The 22321-nt window shown below is 40.8% G+C and overlaps 2 protein-coding genes across 2 annotated transcripts in view; one reads left to right on the top strand and one right to left on the bottom strand.

Moving 5' to 3' along the window:
* PAAF1 (proteasomal ATPase associated factor 1) overlaps positions 1–10927 on the bottom strand; it is a 46535-nt gene extending 35608 nt beyond the window's left edge. Inside the window, exons 1-4 of the mRNA XM_007448084.1 lie at positions 10838–10927; positions 9423–9463; positions 6404–6507; positions 2007–2096 (exon numbers count right to left, since the gene is read on the bottom strand). Of these exons, the coding sequence (XP_007448146.1) occupies positions 2007–2096; positions 6404–6507; positions 9423–9463; positions 10838–10884 (282 nt within the window). The 5' untranslated portion in view covers positions 10885–10927. The remainder of the gene's footprint in view (positions 1–2006; positions 2097–6403; positions 6508–9422; positions 9464–10837) is intronic.
* Positions 10928–10986: 59 nt separating this feature from the next.
* On the top strand, positions 10987–14064 carry COA4 (cytochrome c oxidase assembly factor 4 homolog). The gene is made up of 2 exons (XM_007448083.1): positions 10987–11158; positions 13416–14064. Exon 2 carries the CDS (start codon positions 13428–13430, stop codon positions 13680–13682), a length of 255 nt encoding a protein of 84 aa, XP_007448145.1. The 5' UTR covers positions 10987–11158; positions 13416–13427; the 3' UTR covers positions 13683–14064.
* Positions 14065–22321: the final 8257 nt, after the last annotated feature.

The raw sequence follows: 22321 nt of genomic DNA, 5'->3' as shown, positions 1-22321 counted from the left end.
GAGGCCACAACAGTGAGAGGCCCGCGTACCCCAAAAAAAAAAAAAAAAAAAAAAAAAGTCTCTATGAAGTAATCAACTTAGTTTTCAAAGACATAGTCACTCTGCCTTTCACACTCATATTTTATTGGTTTAATATATTTAATTAACATAATTTCAAAAACGATACAACTGGCATTGTAACTGACCATTGGTAAGCATTCAGCTTAACTGGGAGTATCAGTATGCAGACCTCAGAGACTTTACAAGCTGCAAATGTGTTGTGGGCATGAGTCAGAATGGTTTACAGAGGAAATGTAGAGCAACAGTTGACTCAATAAATCAGTTAAGTGGAAGTCAGTTAGAACATACCAACAGCCTTATAAAGTACATTTCCTGTGACTCAACATTATACTTTTATAAATGTACTCTAAGTTTTTCTTATCTTTGTGAGAAAAGGGTTAGCTATATTATCAAAATATGAAGTCACGAAATCGGAAATGACTGAATGTCTGGTAATGTAAGATTAGAAAAATAAATTATAGTAAAGTCATAACAGTGGAATACTATGCAACTCTTAAAATAATACACATAAAGTAAACAAACAATGATGTACATAATATATTATTAAGAATTAAAAAATAGGGCTTCCCTGGTGGCGCAGGGCCATGGCCCATGAGCCATGGCCACTGAGCCTGCACGTCCGGAGCCTGTGCTCCGCAACGGGAGAGGCCACAACAGTGAGAGGCCCGCGTACAGCAAAAAAAAAAAAAAAAAAACAATTAAAAAATAACTTATAAAACAACATGTACTGTAAAAACCTGTTGTGGTAAAATAGTTAAAGCAAAAAGACTGGATCAAGTAAAATAATGATATGTAAAGCTTAGCATGTGCTGGCACATAGCAGGTGATCAATAAATGTCAGCTATTTCTACTATGATTATTATTTTTTAACTTTTTAAAGTCGAGATACATTAATATACAATATTATATAAGTTCCAGGTGTACAAAATAGCGATTCACAATTTTTTAAAGGTTATATTCCATTTATAGTTATTATAAAATATTGGCTATATTACCTGTATTGTACAATATATCCTTGTACCTTATTTATTTTATACATAACAGTTTGTACCTCTTAATCCCCTACCCCTATTTTGCCCCTCCTTATTTCCCTCCCCACCCTGGTAACCACTACTTTATTCTCTATATCTGTGAGTCTGTTTTTGTTATGTTCACTAGTTTGTTTTATTTTTCAGATTCCACATATAAGTGACATCATACAGTATTTGTCTTTCTCTGACTTATTTCACTTAGCATAATGCCTTCCAAGTCCACCTACGTTGCTGCAAATGGCAAGATTACTATGATTATTACTGAGTGTTACATAACAAAAGCTTACAATAGTTATCTTTAGATTATAGAAATGAGTGATTTTCACTTTTACATTTCCTAAATTTTCATCACTAAATATGTATTTGTTTTGCAATAAGGATAAAAACAGCTATTTTTGAAAATGTACCACACACTAAGAAGCAGTAGGCTTTAATACAATCAGTTTATTCACCTATTTCTCATTTCTGCTTCTAAAAAGCTTATGGTAGTAGAAAGGGCTTTATCACGAAGACCTTTGAAAATTATCCCTCAGTATGCTGTACTTGGAATTTTGAGAAAATGTCCCTTCCGTTAGGCAAAGGGACAGAAATATGAGCAGTGGCAAATTACTCGAACGTCAACTACTATCATCATTATCCAAAAGCTGGTAAGTAGCTCTGGTAAAACATATATAAGGAAATTTCATACAATTCCTTTATTTGAGATTACCAGTGAGTGGATTTGTATATTTATTCTAAGTGGACCCAAGTACCAGTTTTGCCAAACATATCACGATTTATCAGCTGTGTCATCTTATAATGCAAAGTAAATGAAAAACACATTAATTATGAATATGTTTATAGCACTAGACCAGCAGATAAAATGAAAAATTAACATGTTATTATATTTTCTCCTCATTTTATCAGAATACTTACACTCTTTGTATGAATTCTGGAAAAAGTAGTATATGGTGCCAAAAACTTCGAAGATGCATTTTCCTTTGGACATGAAATATGAATGCTTTTCTAAACAGAGAAGGAAAAATGAAATCCATCAGTAAAGCTACTCCAATGGAATTAAAGCTTCTTAAAGAAAATATTAGGACAAAAGAACACTCTTACCTTTTAAGTGTACCCTAATCCTCCTTCCCCAACCCAAGACACTATCACTCCCCTACAGATCAGCAGTCCTTTTACTGCAGAGGGCTGCAATGTAATTTGGTACTGCTGAGCCATTATGCTTTTATGTTGAAGAAAACTGTTCCATAGAAGACAAACCGACAATAAGATACAAATGACAAACAAGAGAACATTGATTTTCATAAGAAAATCTAATACCAGTACTCTCAGTCAGCAGTGTGGCACGGAATAGTACCAACCGTTGTGAAAAAACAGCACCAGCTCCCGGGCCTAGGGTTGAAAAGACTAGTCTAAAAGTAAACTTGCTGCCTATAAAAGAACTTTCAGAAAAAATTGTTAGACTACTGACATGTACAGTTACCAGAGTAAGAAAGTAGGTAAAGTAAATTACGGTACACTCACAAAATGTGTAGGCCCTGGTCAGGCTTGTGGTGCCCATTCCGAACTAAGACTTAAACTGACTATACATGTTCATAGACTGGCCATCACCAAATAGCTGTCTTATGATTTCCCACATGTTTTGACTAGTCATTATCACATATATTTCAGCTACTATAGCAAGATAACACTAGTGACGTAGTAGTAAATTACACCTAGAACCAGATGTTAGATTCAAGTGACATGACTTGCTGAAGGCAGACTGCAACCATTTAGGGTAAGTATGTTGGTGTTTCAAGGCAGAGGTATAAAAGGCTTGGTTAAACATCGCCTCAAGGATTCTTGCAGTACAACAATCCCTTACTCTAATCTGCAGAATATTAACACCATCCCCTAAGTGTATATCTCCTACACAGAGCTGAGGAGCTGCTCTCACCAAATGGCCCCTAACCTGTTATCTCTTCTGCAGTAGTACTTGAAAGTTTCTGGAAATTCTGCTGGACAATGAAAATGCCTTCAATAATCAAGATTTTCCGAACCTCTTTATAAGGCTAATCTATGTACAACAAGCGCAGTCCTCATAGTTCATTAGAAAGAACAGTTTCAAAGTTATTCTCATCACTGAAAATCAATATATTCTTATTACAGGTCTTCTCCTTTAAAAAGAGAATTAGATTATCTATACAAACAGTACTTTCTTAGCCAGTGTATCTATGCCTGGCTGCCTGCAGGCCTTTCATTAAATGAGTGTTTGTTTCTAACCACATGACAAAGCCCATACAGCTGCAAGAGAGCTGACCCGGATTTGGAATTGTCTCCTGTACCAGAAACTAAAGTGTCAGCTAAACTTTCCTGGCTAAATATTCATACCAAGCAAGGATGAGGAGCTCTGAAAGCTTAGTGTTCGATCGAGCCTCTGTAAGAACTGGGTTTGCTCTCAGAAGACTATTTCTTTGGGGCTAATTATGTAAAAGATTTCAAGAATCAGTGGTTTTCTCCTGCTTATTGATCCTGCAAATCACCCTTTAACCATAAACAGACTATGAAGGAAGATAAAAGTTGTTACCTTCCAGCAGTAGAGAATCATGCTGTTAATGAAAAGATATTAAAGAAAAGCTGCAGAAGATATCAAAACAGACAAAATTCAGTGTGAGGGGGAAGTGTGAATATTCCACATTAAGATAAAATTAAAAGTCAAACTTTTTATCTTTCCAAGTTAGGTTTTTAAGCATAATGACAGATCTGTATAATATAACACTGTAGCAACATCAAACAGCAAAGTGACTCATGGCAGTTAGGAAACAAATGAACGTTCAACCATAAGCATTTACTGTCTGACTTAGCAAGTACACTGCAGAAATTAGTAATGATATTGGAAAAGATAAGGATTGTATCACAGCCTGAGTACAAAGGGAAGAAAGGAAGTCAGCGCCCAGGCTGTGGATGGATACTGGCAAACACCTGGAAAAAATGTAGGCTTGCAAGGTGGTGTTATACTTGAAGTTAATAGAACTGGGTTTCAATTCTGACATAGTCTAACTAGCTTTGATTATTAGGGGTTAATTAACCTCTCTGAATCTGTTTGCTTATCTGCAAAATGTAAATTTAAAATGCCAATCCCACAGGATTGTTATGATAAACAATAACTCACTTTTAATATCTTAGTTTCTTTCATATGCAATTTCACTCCCCACTAATCAGCTTATGAGGTAGAATATTGTCTCTGTTTTATAGATGAAGAAACTGAGGCTCAGGTAACTAAGTTATTTGTCCAAAACCATATTGCTAGTAAGTGTCACAGTAACTAAGACTTGGACTCAGATCTTCTGGCACTTTCTAAAATACTGTTCATGAAAAACAAATATAAAATATATAATAACATGTAGCTTATTATTTTGCACAGAGGGTAATGAATGAACATCTGCTAAAGATCTTATGTAAAAAACAAAGTATTCTCTACTCTTGTCAGTACACCTGAAATATTTTACAACTAAAAATGCTTAATTATACACACACCAAAAAAGGCTGTTTCACCCTTTGGGAATCATCTCACCAGAGCACACTGACTGCTGCCATCAGAAAGAGGAAGGAGGGCTTCCCTGGTGGCGCAGTGGTTAAGAATCCACCTGCCAGTGCAGGGGACACAGGTGCAAGCCCTGGTCCAGGAAGATCCCACATGCCGCGAAGCAACTAAGCCCATGTGCCACAACTACTGAGCCTGCGTTCTAGAGCCCACGAGGCACAACTACAGAAGCCTGTGTGCCTAGAGCCCTGTGCTCCGCAACAAGAGAGGCCACCACTATGAGAAGCCTGCGCACTGCAACAGAGAGTAGCCCCCACTCTCTGCAACTAGAGAAAGCCTGCGCGCAGCAACGAAGACCCAACGCAGACAAAAATAAATAAAAATAAAATAAATAATTAATTAATTTTAAAAAAAAAGAAAGAGGAAGGAAAGTCAGATCATGAGTTCTGCAACTTACATGGCCACCTACTCACCTCAAAGCCCAATGAGAAAAACAATTAAGTACTACTAATGCAGGCCTTCACCAAGGTGTGCCCAGACACATTATAAAACTACACTGTACAATATGGTGGGTGCTAGCCACATAAAGCTACTGAGCACTTAAAATGTGGCTAATGCAAATGAGTAAATGAATTTTTAATGTTATTTAAAATTTAGTTTAAAAACATACTTGATTCAGTTACTGGAAAACTTTTTAAGTACGTTTGGAACTACTTAGATATGTGAATCTGTTTTCAACTGTAAATTTTTTCAAACCTAAACACATATCAAGTATTTCCAATAAAAATTTAGAGTCTGGGACTTCCCTCGTGGCACAGTGGTTAAGAATCCGCCTGCCAATGCAGGGGACACGGGTTCAAGCCCTGGTCTGGGAAGATCCCACATGCTGCAGAGCAACTCAGCCCATGCACCACAACTACTGGGCCTGTGCTCTAGAGCCCACGAGCCACAACTACTGAAGCCCGTGCACCTAGAGCCTGTGCTCTGCAACAAGAGAAGCCACCGCAATGAGAAACCCACACACCACAAAGAAGAGTAGCCCCTGCTCGCCACAACCAGAGAAAGCCTGTGCATGGCAACGAAGACCCAACACAGCCAAAAATAAATAAATTTTATATAAAAAAAATTAGAGTCTGAATTGAGATTTGCTCTAAGTGTAAAATATACAGTGGATCTCAAAGACTTAATAAAAAAAACTATCTCTAATAATTTTTTATATTAATTACAGGTTAAAATAATACTTTGGATATACTGGGTTAAATAAAATGCATTATTAAAATTAATTTCACCTGTTTCTTTTTACCTTTTTTAGGTGGCTACTAGAAAATTTTAAATTACACATGTGGATACACTACTATATATAACATAGATAAACAAGGACCTACTATATAGCACACGGAACTATATTCAATACCTTATAATAACTTATAATGGAAAGGAATCTGAAAAAGAAAATATATATGTACATACATAACTGAATCACTTTGCTGTACACCTGAAACACTGTAAATCAACTATACTTCAATAAAAAAAATTACATATGTGGCTCACATTCATCTATTGGACAGCACTGGTATAAGGGAAGTAAGAGGAAGTTTGCATCTAAAAGCATATGTATATATAAAAGAAAAAGAAAACTCTTGACATTCAAAGGCAGTAAAAACTATGATTATTATACAAATGAAATGGAGATGACACTGATACGCAGGTAACAGTATAAATATTTAAAGTACGTATATAGGTACTACCATAGTTTTGGACACAGTGCTACCTAGAAGACATAAAAACCTACCTTGTTTATTTCATTCACAATAAATCCTTCCGAAGCTGTAACCTCTGGGATGCCATCAAGGCCAATTCCTTGACAAGTCAGGCTGCCATACAAAGTTGGTTTCCCTATACAGCACAAAAAAGCATGTCTCAAAAAAATAAGAAGAATTAAACATTTTTCTCCTTGAAGACCCGATTCAGGCATCTGTATAAATGCGAGGAAATTGGCTCATGAAAGAAAAGCAGGCACTTGTGTTAAAAGTGAGGTGAAGTAGAAAGAGCACTAGTCTAGGCAAACCTAATTTGGAAGAAATATATTCAAGGGCTAAAAGCCAGGAACAAAGATTTTGAGATACAACATAGTATTTGTAGAGAAAACTACTAGAGTAGTCTCAACCTCAGTTTTACTGGCTGTGAAATGGAATTCTACCAGGACGAAAGGTGAAGATGAACATGAACATATGCATTTATCCACAGTATATACACATAATACAGAGTAAAGAGTTAAGCTTCAATAACTGGAAAATTTGCTTAAGTAGGACACTGCTTTTGCAGTGATATGGGCTAAATAAGATATTATCCTACACATAAACATATGTAGATGGTAGAATGGAGTTAAAAACATTCTATTCTTCTTCTGCACTTTATATATACACTTCTGCAACAGCCCGTAACACGCTGTTTACATTTCTGGCCTCCCCACCAGACTGTGAAGTCCTTGAGCTCAGAAACTAGCAAGGTGCTACAAATTATTCAGTTAAGTAACTTGCATTCTAGGAGTAAGAGGGAAGTAAAAACCATCATGGATTCATGCAGAGTGGGAGAGCTTCTTAGAGAGGGTGGGACTTAAGTAGGATCTTGAAAAAAGATAGGACTAGACCAAAGATAAGGGAAAGGAAACCCCAAGTCAGGGAGGGGCGTGTCAAGAATAAGAAAAAGTCACAAAGAACAAGGGGGAAGGAGGCATCAATTAATATACCAGTTTGGTAGTTGAAAGATACTAATGGAGTAACTCACAATCTAGGGTAGAAGTATGGACTAGAGAAGATCTAGTGAAGTAGGTTTTGCAGAGAAATGGCATGAAATTCTAGTTCAGAAAGATGCCACAAAAATAGGATTGAGTGAACTCTGCTTTTTGTCACATTTCATGATTCCCTCCTGACTTCACCAACCATCCTATGAAGTTTAGCCCTTTTGGTACATTATTTCAACCAATCCCCTGTCATCACCCTCAATGACCTCTCTACATTTGTAAAGTCTCTGAAATGATCTCAGTCTCAGTATTTTGTCTATACAACAGAAGTGTGAATGATCCAACTACTCACCTTCTACATTTCTACATGTAGGCTGCTGAGTGCAGATACAGAAAAGGACACAACTGTGCAGACTGGCACCACTACAATTTACCAGTTTCCAAACTCTGCACAGTTTTGCAGTCCTTTTGCCCCTTTTGTTCCCCAGAGCAGCCAATTCTTATAACACCTAGCCTGCCATCAAAACCTTCTTCCTTCATAACAGCCAAAAACTGGAAACAATTCAAATGTCCATCAACTGATGAATGGACAAAAAATGTGATATATCCTTACAACAGAACATTACTTGGCCACAAAAACAAATGAATGCTACAAAATGGATGAACCTTGAAAATGTTATGTTAAATGAAAGACATAAAAGGCCACATATTATGATTCTATTTATATGAAGTGTCCAGAACAGGCAAATCCATAGAAACAGAAAGTCAATTAGTGGTTGCTAGGAGCTAGGAGGAGGGCAAAATGTGGAGTGACTGCTAAAGAGCACAGGGTTTCTTTTGGGGGTGATGAAAATGTATGGAATTAATGGTGACAGACATACAACTCTATGAATATACTAAAATCCAAGGCATCGTACACTTTAAAAAGATAAACCTTATCATATGTGAATTATATTTCAATACAGCTATTATCTAAAAAAAATTAGAATGCTAATAGTACCTACCTGATACGGTTTTGAGGAATAGAAATAATGCATGTAAAGCATCTAGAACATAGATGGCGCATATTTTATTTCGAAGAAAAAGCTGACCCTACCTCCAACATCACAAAGAAAACTGAGGCTATAAGATACTCTCACATGTCCATATTCATGTCTTTGCATTTATCTATATCTACACTTACCCTCACCTTCTTTCATCTTAGGCTTTTAGACTTAATTCAATCTCCTTCTCTCTCCTCTAAGACAATGGTTTTTCCATTAGTCCTTCTCTTCTCTACCTACAACCTATATTTTAATTGCTCTCCAATTAGTTCCCATCTTTAAAAATAAAACAAAAACCCTTGATTTGTAAACCTTCTAGCTACCCTGTCTTCTTCAATGCAGCACCAATTTCCTCAAAAGAAAATTGTTTAAAACTCTATTTCTCATAGAAATAAAATATCTTATTATAAAAAGATATCAAAGGTCTCTGAAATGACAAATAATCAGTAAAACAAAGGAAAATTTATAAACCTTGGGAATGATAAATGGCAGGGTGAGGTGACCAGGTGTTTTACTCTGATGCTTAGAATGGTGGTAACTTAAGAACTGAGAAAATCAAGAAGGAGAACCTGTTTGACAACAGAAGTGCTCAGCTTCAGGTTTTGGATTTGATAAACTCAAGATGACAGTGAGAGCTTTAAGCAGAAATGCATAGCAGACAACTACTCAATGTCTGCTTGAAACTGAAGAGAAGTCAGAACTAGAGCTATAGATCTAGGAATCATAATCAGGAAGGTCACAACTGAAGCTACAGAACTGCTTAGAATACAATAATATATGGCTAAGAGACTGATTAAGAGGTATCAGCAATGTCTCCATGAATAAGTCTGTGGCTTCCAAATGGAAAACCAATCTGAAGGTCTTCCCCTAGAATGGAGTTGCAGAATCATTACAGCAGAGTGGTCAAGAACATTTGAAGACTCTTAGCACTATGCAAGAACTCTGGGCTAGGAGAAAGGAAGCTCTCTCCTAGGGGTAGTAAATCCTTTCTCTAGAGGGAAGGCATATAGATTTAAGGACATTACCTGGGGGGTGACAGCTCAACCAGGCCTCCCCTTCGTCCTTCCTATGAAGAGAGACAAAAACCTAATTAGGCTCACTCAATATCAAAAATGGATGGTACTGATGCAAGGGAGAAAGATCATATAATTTCTAGTTTGGCCACAGCACTTAGACATGATCTAGTCTAACATCTCATCCAGGCACAGACAAATTTTATTTGTTGAAGAAATATTTGTGGATTAAGTGTTTAACGAATAGATCTGCTGGTTAAATGAAGCTCAAGTATTTCATCAAACATTTCATGAAGGGGCTTCCCTGGTGGCGCAGTGATTGAGAGTCTGCCTACCGATGCAGGGGACACGGGTTTGTGCCCCAGTCCGGGAAGGAAGATCCCACAGGCCGGGCCCGTGAGCCATGGCCGCTGAGCCTGCGCGTCTGGAGCCTGTGCTCCGCAACGGGAGAGGCCACAACAGTGAGAGGCCTGCGTCCCGCAACAAAAAAAAAAAAAAAAAATTTCATGAAATACTTATTAGTTGCACAATCTTGGTCAAAGTTACTTCTTGATTCTGGTCTTGCATTCTCTCAAAGGCACTTGGTGGTCCTCAATAAATGTCACTGGTCTTCCTTTTACACATTCTGTGTTGTAGTAAGCAATGTGTATTTTATTTCAGCCCACTTAGAAAAGTGTAAGTTTCTTAAATGCAGGAGACTATGTTTTATTCATCGTCACCATTGTTTCCATTTGAAAAACGTATTAGTATAATAGTTGCCATTCATGGCACTGCTGTACTCATTCTAGTGCCTATCATAATAACTTGCACAGTATATGATTAATATATGTTAAATAAATGAATGATTTGCTGTGCATTCCAATTAAGCTGTTTCCTTTTGGAGGGCAGGAACCACCCCTTAACTTTAAAGTACACATCTGAACTCCGCCGAGCATCTATCTAGGTCAGAGTCTGGACATGGTAGGCGTTACACTGTTTCCTGAAAAAAACTGTACAATATGACTAATATACCACTAGGGGTCGAGGAGCATACAAAGACTCCATCACACACTCAAAGACAATGTGGTGGTGGAGAGTACTGGGGCTTTTGCAAATAACTGAGGACCAATAAATATTTGCGAAATGACCATGACTACCTGGCCAAAAGTCTTCCTGCCTCCCAGTTTTTCTGTCTTTCTCCAACTCATTGATCCCATTCCGTCTCTGAAATCACACGGCGCATATGTGTTTCCTCGGCCTCAGCCCAGCTCTTGCGAGAACGAAAACAATGACCATGTGGGTTTCAGACTGCTTTTTCTAGACCAGGGTTCACTCAACAATTGATGAGGTAACCCCTACGGATATCCTGGATCGGGCATGGCTCTCCTTAACGTAAAGACAATATCCGCTACCCGCCTCTTCCGTCCCGGTTCTGGACCTAGATTCACCTGAGAGCCTGGGCCCAGTCGCTCTGAATCCTCAAAGGAACCGCCATCTTGATCCCACCTCCACCAGCCCGCGTCTTCCGCTCTTTCACGGAAGTGGATCCGCGCTTAGGCGCCGCGTCGAGAACGAAGGGCGGGATCTACACCGAGAGGCCACCAATGAAAATACGCGGTGGATCCTCTTCCCCTCCCCGCCCCTTTGTGCGCCCGCGCTTCCTACAGGAGGCTGGTTCCTGACTGGAGTGTCGGAAGAGTTCCAAGTACCTGCAAAGCCGACGCAGCTGTGCAGGAGCGCGCGTTCGGGTCCTCTTGTCCGCGTGTTCGGTGAGCACTGTGTGCCGCGGTCTTGCGCCGTGAAGCCTAGCTGGCACAACTGGGGGTGTGCCCAGCGGCAGCGCACGCGCATGCGTCTTCTTCTGAAGGTGGGAGAGGAGCCAGAGGAGCCATAGGTGACTTAGCCACCTGGGTTTCTCTGCTTTCCCGTCCTTTCAGTGCCTTCGTCTGCCCGGCCGGTTTCCGCGAACCAGCTACCGACCATTTAGCCTGTCTTGATCTCTGAGCGAGGGTCTTCCTTTTTTTACTCTATGGAAGACTGAAGCTAGGTTGTAGTGGGGAAAGAATACGGCAGCATTTACTTGAGTCCTGTTGTAGCCCATGCACTCACTTGTGACTTATTAGGATATTAATCCTTACAGTAATTCTAAGAGTTAAATATTACCTTAAGAAGGAAGTTAAAAAAGATTGCACGCTAAGGTGTGTGCATAGTAAAGTGAGTAAAGTATTTGAACCCAGATTTCTTGGCTTAGGATCCAAGGCACTGTTCTTTCCACCGCACTGTTCCAAGAGGTTTGCCCTTGTCTTTATTTATTTATTTATTTATTAGATTTTTTTTTTTTTTGATGTGGACCATTTTTAAAGTTTTTATTGAATTTGTTACAGTATTGTTTCTGTTTTCTGTTTTGGTTTTTTGGCCACTAGGCATGTGGGATCTTAGCTCCCAGACCAGGGATAGAACCCACACCCCCTGCATTGGTAGGCAAAGTCTTAACCACTGGACCGCCAGGGAAGTCCCTGCCCTTGTCTTTAAAGAGCTCACAGTGTATTTAGGAAGAGGAAAACATAGGAGCTATTACTTATCCAAATCTTTGGACATGCCAGGCTCCTTACACGCATTATCTTATTTAGTCTTCAACAATCCTGTGAGGTAGATTTGATCTCTATTTTTCAAGAGAGATAATGAAGTGATTTGCTCAAAGTCACCCAGTGAGTCAGTGACAAAGCTAAGTTTCCAATCCAAGTCTGTTTGCAAAGCCCAGTTTCCCCCTCCTCCCTTAGGTTATACTGCCTCTAAATCAAATGAGTTTTGTGTAGGGCTATAGAGTTCTTAAATCCTTCTTGTGACTTCCCCATTGCCCTCTGGACACCTTAATATGAGGCCTTCCTATGATCAGATACTTTCTCAACTCACCAATTTCATTAATTTTCCTGTTCTCATACTCTGTTCTCCAGTCATGTAGAACTTTCAGTTCCTCTCATGTCAAATTCTGTCTCAAACCCCCACCTTGCTGTTGCATTGACCAGGAATACTCTTTACATCTCTGACTTACTCCTTTTCATTCTTTAAGCCTCAGTTTAGAAATCACTTTCTCCAAGAAGCCTTCCCTGCCTGTTCCTGCCCTTGTCTGGATTAGGTATTCCTCCACTGTGTTCCCAATCTTAGCTGTCTGTACACACTGTACACAAGTAAACAGCCTATTTACTTATCTAGATTGTAAACTCTGAGAAGGCAGAAAATGTGTCTGTCTAGGTCACTCCTGTATCTTCAAATCTAGCATAGTGCTTGGTACATGATAGGTACTCAGTGATCATTTGTTGAATGAATCAGAGACCCAGGAAAAGCATTAAGTAGTCTTAGCTTATTTACAGTCTGTCATGGTAAAATTTGTACAAAGGCTGAGGTCATTTATCTTCAAACCTTTCTTAAGTCCCTTCTGTATACTACCTTGTGCTGGGTGTTCTGAAGCAGGTGATTGTAGGAAGGCAGTCTGGGCAGATACACCTCACGTTATATACTCTCACACCTCACAGACTCATTTCTTGCCCTGGACCCTGTATGCTCTATGTTACAGCCACACAACTCTCTCCATTCTCTCATATGTCAAACTCTTCACATATCTGGATACTCTCCCAAGTGCTAAACTTTGTTCTTCTCCAGCCGTAGAATAAGGCTAATTGGAGAAAAGAACATCGCTTCTCCAGAAAGGAAACACTTCACTTAATTCAGATTCCATTAGTAGCATCCATTCAAGCTTATTAGTGCTGTGCTAAGCATTCTCATATACTTTATCTCATTCTGTTCAGTTCAGACCATTTTGCAGGCCTGCTCTCTGCCAGGCCTAGTGCTAGGGGTACCAAGGTGAATCAGGCCCAGTATCTGTCCTCAAATAGCTTACAACCTTCAAGGGGAGACATATGCTTCAATAGGCTATAACAGTGCAGTGGTCAATGTTATTTATAACAGAGGAACAGTGTCATATATAATCATGTCCCTACTCTAACCTTGCCTCCATTGATGTTCTAGAGACTCCTAAAGATGTCAGCTCAAGGCCATACCTGGTCCCAACAGGTGAAGAAAGAAGATGAAGAAGAGGACCCACTGGACCAGCTGATCTCCCGCTCTGGCTGTGCTGCTTCCCACTATGCAGTGCAGGAGTGCATGGCCCAGCACCAGGACTGGCGACAGTGCCAGCCACAGGTGCAGGCCTTTAGGGACTGCATGAGTGAACAGCAGGCAAGGCGATGGGAGGAGCTGCAGAGGAGGAAAGAGCAAAGCAGTACCCACCGCTGAGACCCCACACCACCTGTCCCCAGAGGATGGCCCTGCAGAAACTAGCACCCAGAGAGATCATGGGAGAAAGAAATCCTTCCACAGTGGAAGTGTGGGCCAAGAAGTGTAAGACTTGGGGATAGTATTTGGACCTGGGGTTGAGAGCCAGGCAGCCATGGGTTTGGACATGTCTGCCATAAAGAGCATCATATCATGTTGAGATCCCACACATCCTCACCCATCTTATGTCACCGATATTAAATATTGACCAGTATTTGCCATGTAAAACAAAGAAATGGGTTAAGGGATGCTCTCCTACGCTACATCTTGGGTCAGTGCGCCAAGTACTGCGCTGATTACATGGACATTTAATTTTAAAGTAAATTTACAATCTAAAGGTAAATTGGTTACCTAGTCAGTTCTTCATTTATTCAGTCATTGGTTCAAAAACATCAAGTTTTTCTGAGACCTTCTCATATGCCAGGCACTGTGTAGGAAATTGATATGATGAAAATATGATCTCTGCCTTTAGGTTGCTTTAGTCTGGTTTAAGAGAGAAACAAAACAACACTAGAGCAACTAATTAACTCCTGACAATGATGTAAATGACTTTCTCTTTCATCAGTTGCTCTGGATGTTTCAGTCAGTCTAATGGAAGGAAGAAGGCAAATGGGAAAACAAATACTGAGTGCCTCTCATATGCCAGACTCTGTTGCATTAACAGATAGAGTCTGACCTCAACATGTTCCCAAACCAAAAAACACAGTGTTGGCTTGATATTTCAAAAGTACATTTAACATTACAGATTTTCAGCTTTTGAAAAGTGGAGACGCTGTCAACATGGAGCTTATATTCTTACTTAACGATTTGCTGGAGCTGAATTAACAATTTCTCTTTTAGGTGGATGTGTTTTCCAGTTCACAACAGTTGCCACCACTTTTCATTTTTCTTCCATGGAACTGCATTACCCTGTCTATTTCTGTCTGACATATGGGAGTGGGAAGGCAGTTGGGAGGGTGACCCCTGCTATAGAACTGGAATGCAAAGGGACATATGCTCTCATCATCATCAGTAACATTTCTTTTTTTTTTGCAGTACGTGGGTCACTCCCTGTTGTGGCCTCTCCCGTTGCGGAGCACAGGCTCTGGACGCGCAGGCTCAGCGGCCATGGCTCACGGGCCCAGCCGCTCCGCGGCATGCGGGATCCTCCCGGACCGGGGCACGAACCCGTGTCCCCTGCATCGGCAAGCGGACTCTCAACCACTGCGCCACCAGGGAAGCCCCAGTAACATTTCTTAAGCATATATATATATATATAGAAGCACAGTCTGAAATATAGTAGGCCTTAAAACGACTTTGAGCCTTTGTGTTGGTATTCGGGAAGGAGAGAAAGAGAGAAGGGGAGAAGATATGAGGAATGTGAGTTCAAAGAACAATAAAATCCAATTTCAGCCTTCAGGCAGAAGGGGATGATTGTGTGTGTGTGTGTATAAAAGGCTGAATGAATCTCTGTTGGGCCATGTGTACCCAGTGCCGTGGGACATCAGAGGTAGCAGTGTGGACTGCAGCTGTCAGCAAGAATCTCAAAGAGAAGGGAGGTAGTTGAGTTGACACCATTAAAGATGAAGTAGACTCTACATATTTGTAACATATATAGCAGAAAGGATTACCATCTGCAACAAATAAAAAGTCCCTAGAGGGATTTCTCTGGTGGTCCAGTGGTTAAGACACTGCTTCCATTGCAGGGGGCATGGGTTTGATCCCTGGTCGGGGAAATGAGATCCTGCATGCTGCATGGTGCAGCAAAAAACAAAACAAAACAAAACAAAACTAGAAATCAGTAAGAAAAAGCAAATAGCCCAACTGAAAAGTGAACAAAGTTAAATATGCCCCCAAAACATAGGAAAATGTAAATATATTCTACATCACTTATAATCAGAGAAATACAGATTTTAAAAACAAAAGTAGGGCTTCCCTGGTGGCGCAGTGGTTGAGAGTCCGCCTGCCGATGCAGGGGACGCGGGTTTGTGCCCCAGGCAGGGAGGATCCCACATGCTGCGGAGCAGCTGGGCCCGTGAGCCATGGCCGCTGAGCCTGCGCGTCCAGAGCCTGTGCTCTGCAACAGGAGAGGCCACAACAGTGACAGGCCCGCGTACCGCAAAAAAACAAAACAAAAGTACTATTAGATGATCCTGTTGACAAAAATTAAAAGTATTTATAATGACCAGTGGTGGTGGGGATGGAGAGAAACAGACACATTCACACTATTGAAGGGATCATAAGTTAGTAAAGCTTTTCAGGGCAATTTGGTGAGATCTACAAATGTTTTAAATATTTAAACAGCAATTCCTCTTTTACGAATCCGCTTAAACATCTATTATGTTCATTGCAGCATTGTTTATAATAGTGAGTAAGTGGTCATAGTGTGAAGTTCCATCAGTAAGGACTGTATTCTTATATATTCAAATATGTTACAACAGAAATGTACCTATATATTAATTTGTATAATTAAAATAGAAATAATAGGTCATGGGGGGCAGGGTATTCTAGCAAAGGGAAAGGGTGGAAGGACCTCAGCAGGAGGAATGGCTTTCAAACCAGCTAAGTGGAGGGAGCAGGATTGGAAGGACTCCAGTTGACAGGAAGCTAACACTGGGACGGTCACAGAATGTGTTTGGGCAAAGAGGGCTCTATTGCCACCCAAGCCTGTTTCCTCAAGTATCAATAAGTGGGGATAATTCCTATTTAATAGGCACACTAAGAGAATTAAATGAGAGGTAATATATAATTACCTGGTAATAAAAGTTGTATTTATTGAACTACTATAACTAATATGTATGAAGCATTTAACTCAGGCTATCTCGTTCCAGAGTCTGTGCTCTCAGTCCCTATGATATGCTGCTTTCAAATTCCACTATGCCACTTATTAGCCATGTGGTTTTGGGCAAACTACTTAACATCTCAGGATCTGTTTTTTCTTCTATGAAAATGCAGTTATAATACCTTCCTCAAAGGCATCAAAGCTAATAAATGTAGATCTTCCTCACAGGGTTGCCAAAAGAATGAGTCAATATTGGTAAAGAGCTTATAAATAGCATCTGGCACATAGTAAGCATTCACTAAATGTTAGCTGCTATTATTATTGTGTGCTATAATAATAGTTAGCTGTTAGCTGACTGTGCTAACTCAGTCACTGTCCTGAGTTACATTATCTCATTTAATCCTCATAACACTAATAACTCTCCTTTACAGAGGAGGAAATAAAGGACAGATTGGGCATCAGACTCCAAGTGTGTGTTCTAAAGCCTGTGCTATTCTAAGCTCTGTTCTCTCTCACAAGCATCAAGTGCCTAGTACAGTGCTTAACACACAGTAAGTAACCATACTTACTGTGTAAATACATATTACTTTACTTTTTTTTTTAGTGCTTTATAAAAAGAAACTAACCAGTGCAAATTCCCCACAGTGTTCTAGATTAATATGGTTTTTTAGTCTCTCGGCTCTGTAGCCCACAGCCATGGACCTGGAGTTTAGGGTGGTCCATGCCTATCCCTATACTCTCTACATCTACCTCTGCAGAGAGGCCTGGTGCCAGGGATGAGTGGAGAGATCTGTTGGCTGGGTGCCACCGTTGGCTAGGCCTAGGGCAGACTCATGATTTGGCTCTTCCCTGCAAGTTCCTTGGCTGGAGATATGGCCAGTGCTCAGTACAAAGGTGCACTGTAAAGTGTTTTACTAGATGAGTAATGAGATACTCCTCCCACTCTTCCTCCCTCAGGTAAAGTTGCCAGACCAAATCCTGGGCTGCTGACTTTAGAAATCCGAGGAGAACTGGAGGAAGTCCAGGTTGAAACCTTATATACTTTTCCACTGTATGGAATGCTAGGGCTCCGTGCTCTGCTCCAGCAGGGACTTAAAACAGGCAGAGGACGCAGGAGGGATTCTTTCCTTCTCTAGCAGTTATCTCCTGAAGAATTGTCATTCCCCAGAGCCTGGACATATTTCAGAGCCTGGCTATTCTGACTAAACATGGAGCTGATTCTCTAAACCTGAAATGTCTGAAAATAAAAGTTATTCCAGGGGGAGTATAAGAACTAAATGAATCATTTCAAATTCTCCAGTGAGATCAGACATTTGAAGACAAAAATGGCACGAAGATTAAAGTACAGATTAAACAAGCACAAGACACATTGGCTGCTTCTGTCTGTAGTGCCTTGTCAGCAGGTCTAGTTCCAGACATAACCCAATGCATGCTCACAGAGCTTTCCTTCCTGAAATATACTTTACATCCTAGAACAGTGGGGACTGGGGTCTCTGAGTGTTGCTACATTGTCTGAATGGCCAGAATATCCAGATTCCATTTCTTTCTCTCCAACTAAAAAATACTCTTTCAGAGTATTGCCACAGCTGGCAATTTTTAGGCTCGATGGTGGAGGAACAAGGCATCCCCAGCCAGAAGAAAGGGACTAACAAGCTGAGAAATCCACTGGCCTTCACTAGGAAAACTGCCCGTTTAACCTGGACATTTGGTCCTTCTTGAAAGTTACTGATCCACATAAAAATCCATTTCTAAAAATCTCAGTAATGTGTACTCAACCAGGAATCGAGTGACCTGGAGCTATCCCTGTGAGTGACCTTGGATAAGTTTCTTTCCCTCCTGGGCCAGTTAAGTCATCTGTAAAATGAAGATCAAAACAGATTATTTCAAAGGTTATGCATTGATAGAGCCAAAACTAGAGCCCAGCTACCCTGATTCCTAATCCATTGACCTTCCTTTTCTTCTCTCTTGCCTAGCTCTCATGTTTTTGCAGCGGTACTAGGCATAATTTAACCCTTACTGGGTTCAAAACCCTTACTGGGTTCAAAAGTATGCTGAAGGAATGAACTATGGCTACATGCAACAATGTGGGTAAAACATCAGGGTAAGTGAATGAAGTCAGACACAAAAGGTTATAACTCTATGATGTTTATATGTTGTTCTAGATAGGTGAAACTAACCTATGGCAATAGGAATAAGATTAGTGGTTTCTGGGAAGAATGACTATGAAAGAATGTAGGGGAACTTTCTGGGGAGATGGAAATGTTCTTTAACTTGATATAAGTGTAGGTTTCATAGGTGACTGCATTTTCAAAACTGATAAAATATACACTTAAGATCTCTTTCACTATAGATAAATTATACCGCAGTGAAAAAATAATCTTTTACAAAAGTACAGTGAGGGACTTCGCTGGTGGTCTAGTGATTAAGAATCCACCTTCCAATGCAGGGGACGCACGCGGGTTCTATCCCTGGTCGGGGAACTAAGATCCCACATGCCACAGGGCAACTAAGCCTGCGTGCTCTAGAGTCTGCATGCCCTGGAGCCTGTGCACCACAACTAGAGAGAAGCCCGCACACGGTGACCAAAGATCCCACATGCTGCGAGGAAGATCCCGTGTGCTGCAAGTAAGACCTGACGCAGCCTAAATAAATAAACTTTTTTTAAAAAAATGTATAGTGAAGTTTAGATGGGAAGGCAATCTAACATTTACTGAGCACATGCTTGCCCACTGTGTACATCATCTCCATCTCAAGCTCCTACAAGGGATTATCCTCAGTTTACAGATCAGAAAACTGAGGCTTAATGAGGTTAAAATAACTCACCTGAGGCCTCAAAACTAATAAATGTAGAAATTAGGAATAGCTCAGGTTTGTCTGCCTCTTTTCTTTATAATATTGTAGGTTGTCTCAGGAAGGGAGGGGACGGTATTTTCAACCTAGAGCCCAGAGATTTGCATTCCATTTGACTTCACTGCCATGTGATCCTAGGGAAGTTCATTTCCCTCTGGAAAATCAAATGAAGTTATAATTGTTTTGTAACTCTGAGGTTCTAGCAATCAGAATATCTGTCCCTCTTACCAGGATAAGGCTAAATGAGCAATTTCCATTTGTTTCACATCAGACTAATGAGCAACAAAAGCCCTTTGGCTCTGGTCAGAGGATAAATCAACTAGGTCAGTGACACAAGAGCTCCAAGGTGACAGAACCCAGCAGCCTCCTGTTTAAGAGATAAGCCTGACTCATCCCTCAGTGATGTAATGGAAAGTGATGCACTGGGAATCAAGAGATCTGAATCCTGCTCCCAGCTCTGCCAACGAGGTGCCCTGTCACCTTGAGTAAAGCACTGCCCTTCCTGGGCCCCTAACCTGCACTTGCTTTAGGCTGGCTGGGTTCCAAGGTCCCTTAGCTCTAATATCTTGTCAATTTATGAAACCTTACCTCTTGCTTTCACAAATTAATAACAAGGAAAGGTGGGCAACAGGAAAATACCACTGTATTCCAGACTCCTAAATGGGGTCCACATGACATTGCCCATTGCCCACATGATATAGAGGCAGCGTGTGTCTGTGTGTATACATGCGTTTATTCACCTTTTTATCTTCAAGTCACTACACATCTTCCAACTTTACACTCATCCATTAGCTGCTGCTCTTTCATCTTCCCTAAAGGAGACTCAGCAATGAGCAATTCTGCAACCAAAATATCAGTCCTCACCTGGCAAATTCTGCCCACACTCCCAGTGGGGTGCACTTGTAAGTCCTGGCCTGCTGAGCTTTCAATTTGAATTCAGAAAAGCATTTTAAATGAAGGCACCTGCTATCTTGACAGACCTCCCTTAGTGTTACACCTTGAGAGGAAATCTGAGTTTCCTCTTGTTGCCTTTGGAAACCAACTCGAAAAAAAACAAAATAACTTCAGGACTGAAACTGATGAGTTTCAGAAAAGTACACACAATGCTAAGAATGCTCTAAGGTCCCACAGACCTCTATGCAGGGGTATCCCAGAAAAGTACGGGGGGACAGGGTCTGCCACTTAATAACTGTGTGACCCTAGGAAGTCGCTTCATCTCTCCAAACCTCAGTTTCTCCACCTGTAAGACTGAGATAATACCATCAATCTCAAGGATAATCTGTATAAAGTATATAGCAAATTAGGGCTCAATAAATTTGAGTGAGATACACTCACACTCAGATACCATGCACACTCATATATACACCCTAAAAAACTGGTGTGAGGATTAGAGTTAATGTAGTACCTAGCATAGGGTCTAGCTCAATAAATTATAGCTATTCTGTACAAAAGTAGGAATGCACTAATGCTCAGAATAGGAAAAACATTAGAGGTCAACTTAGACTAGTGGTTCTGAAAGAGGTAACTCTGGACCAGCAGCAGCATCACCCTTGCTCAAGATCTCCTAAGTCAGAAAATCTGGGGATGGAGCCTAGTAAATTGTGTTTTAAAAAGCCATGCAGGGGCTTCCCCGGTGGCACAGCGGTTAAGAATCCGCCTGGGGTTTCCCTGGTGGCACAGAGGTTGAGAGTCCACCTGCCGATGCAGGGGACATGGGTTCGTGTCCCGGTCCGGGAAGATCCCACATGCCGCGGAGCGGCTGGGCCCATGCGCCATGGCCGCTGAGCCTGCGCGTCTGGAACCTGTGCTCCGCAACGGGAGAGGCCACAACAGTGAGAGGCCCGCATACTGCAAAAGAAAAAAAAAAAGAATCCGCCTGCCAATGCAGGGGACACAGGTTCCAGCCCTGGTCTGGGAAGATCCCACATGCCACGAAGCAACTGAGCCCGTGTGCCACAACTACTGAGCCTGCACTCTAAAGCCTGCAAGCCATAACTACTGAAGCCCACGTGCCACAGCTAGTGAAACCTGTGCACCTAGAGCCCATGCTCTGCAACGAGAAGCCACCGCAATGAGAAGCCTGCACACCGCAATGAAGAGTAGTCCCCCACTCAGCACAACTAGAGAAAGCCCGCGCAGCAACGAAGACCCAACACAGCCATAAGTAAATAAATAAATAAATAAAATTTTTAAAAAGCCTTGCAGGTGATTCTAATGTATGCTTAAGTTTGAGAACCAATGACTTGGATCAGGGTTTGGCAAACTATTTTTATAAAGGACCATGTAAAAATGTTTTTGCATAACAGTCTCTGTCACAGCTACTCAACTCTGCCATTGTAGCACAAAAGCAGCCACAGACAATGTGTAAATGAATGAGCAGGGCTCTATTCCAATAAACCTTTATTTACAAAAACAGGCAATGGGGTTTTGGAACTGGATAGAAGTTGCACAACACTGCAAATGCATTAAATACCACTGAATTATTCACTTTAAAATGGTTCGTTTTGTGACATGTGAATTTCGCCTCAATAAATTATTTTTAAAAAGCAAATAGGCAGTTGTTGGGATTTGGCTCACAAGTAGTAGTTTTCTGACACGTGACCAAGATCAACTTTTAATTCTTTGCTTAAACTCCTTCCAGGCAGGCATAACTGCAACTCCTTTGCAGTTATGTAACATCTACCTGCATACTTATGACAGGTCACTCACTACCCCACAAAGTACTTTTTTTTCACTTAGGGACAGACCCTGATCCTATCTGGAGGGTTTTTTCATATACAAAATCTCCCTCCCTATGCCTTCTATCCACAGAGAGTTTACTTATGATTGTCTGCTTCACTAAAGGGACTCCATGCCAGGTTGATTTAAAGGATGAGTTCACTCTAATTGGAGAAATACTGAAGGGGGACATGCTTATGTGCTAAAGCACCAGGCAAAGAGAAATTGAATCCCTTAGTTAAATATACTCGACAGGATGGACTGACTTCTC

Source organism: Lipotes vexillifer, unplaced genomic scaffold, assembly GCF_000442215.2.
Source record: "Lipotes vexillifer unplaced genomic scaffold, Lipotes_vexillifer_v1.1 scaffold640, whole genome shotgun sequence".
Taxonomy (NCBI): Eukaryota; Metazoa; Chordata; class Mammalia; order Artiodactyla; family Lipotidae; genus Lipotes; species Lipotes vexillifer.
Note: the sequence above shows the minus strand (reverse complement) of the source record. Positions and strands in the feature narration are given on the sequence as shown.

What these genes read in the sequence shown, in the direction of transcription:
- COA4 (XM_007448083.1), top strand. Translation starts at nt 13,428, where the DNA reads ATGTCAGCTCAAGGCCATACCTGGTCCCAACAGGTGAAGAAAGAAGAT.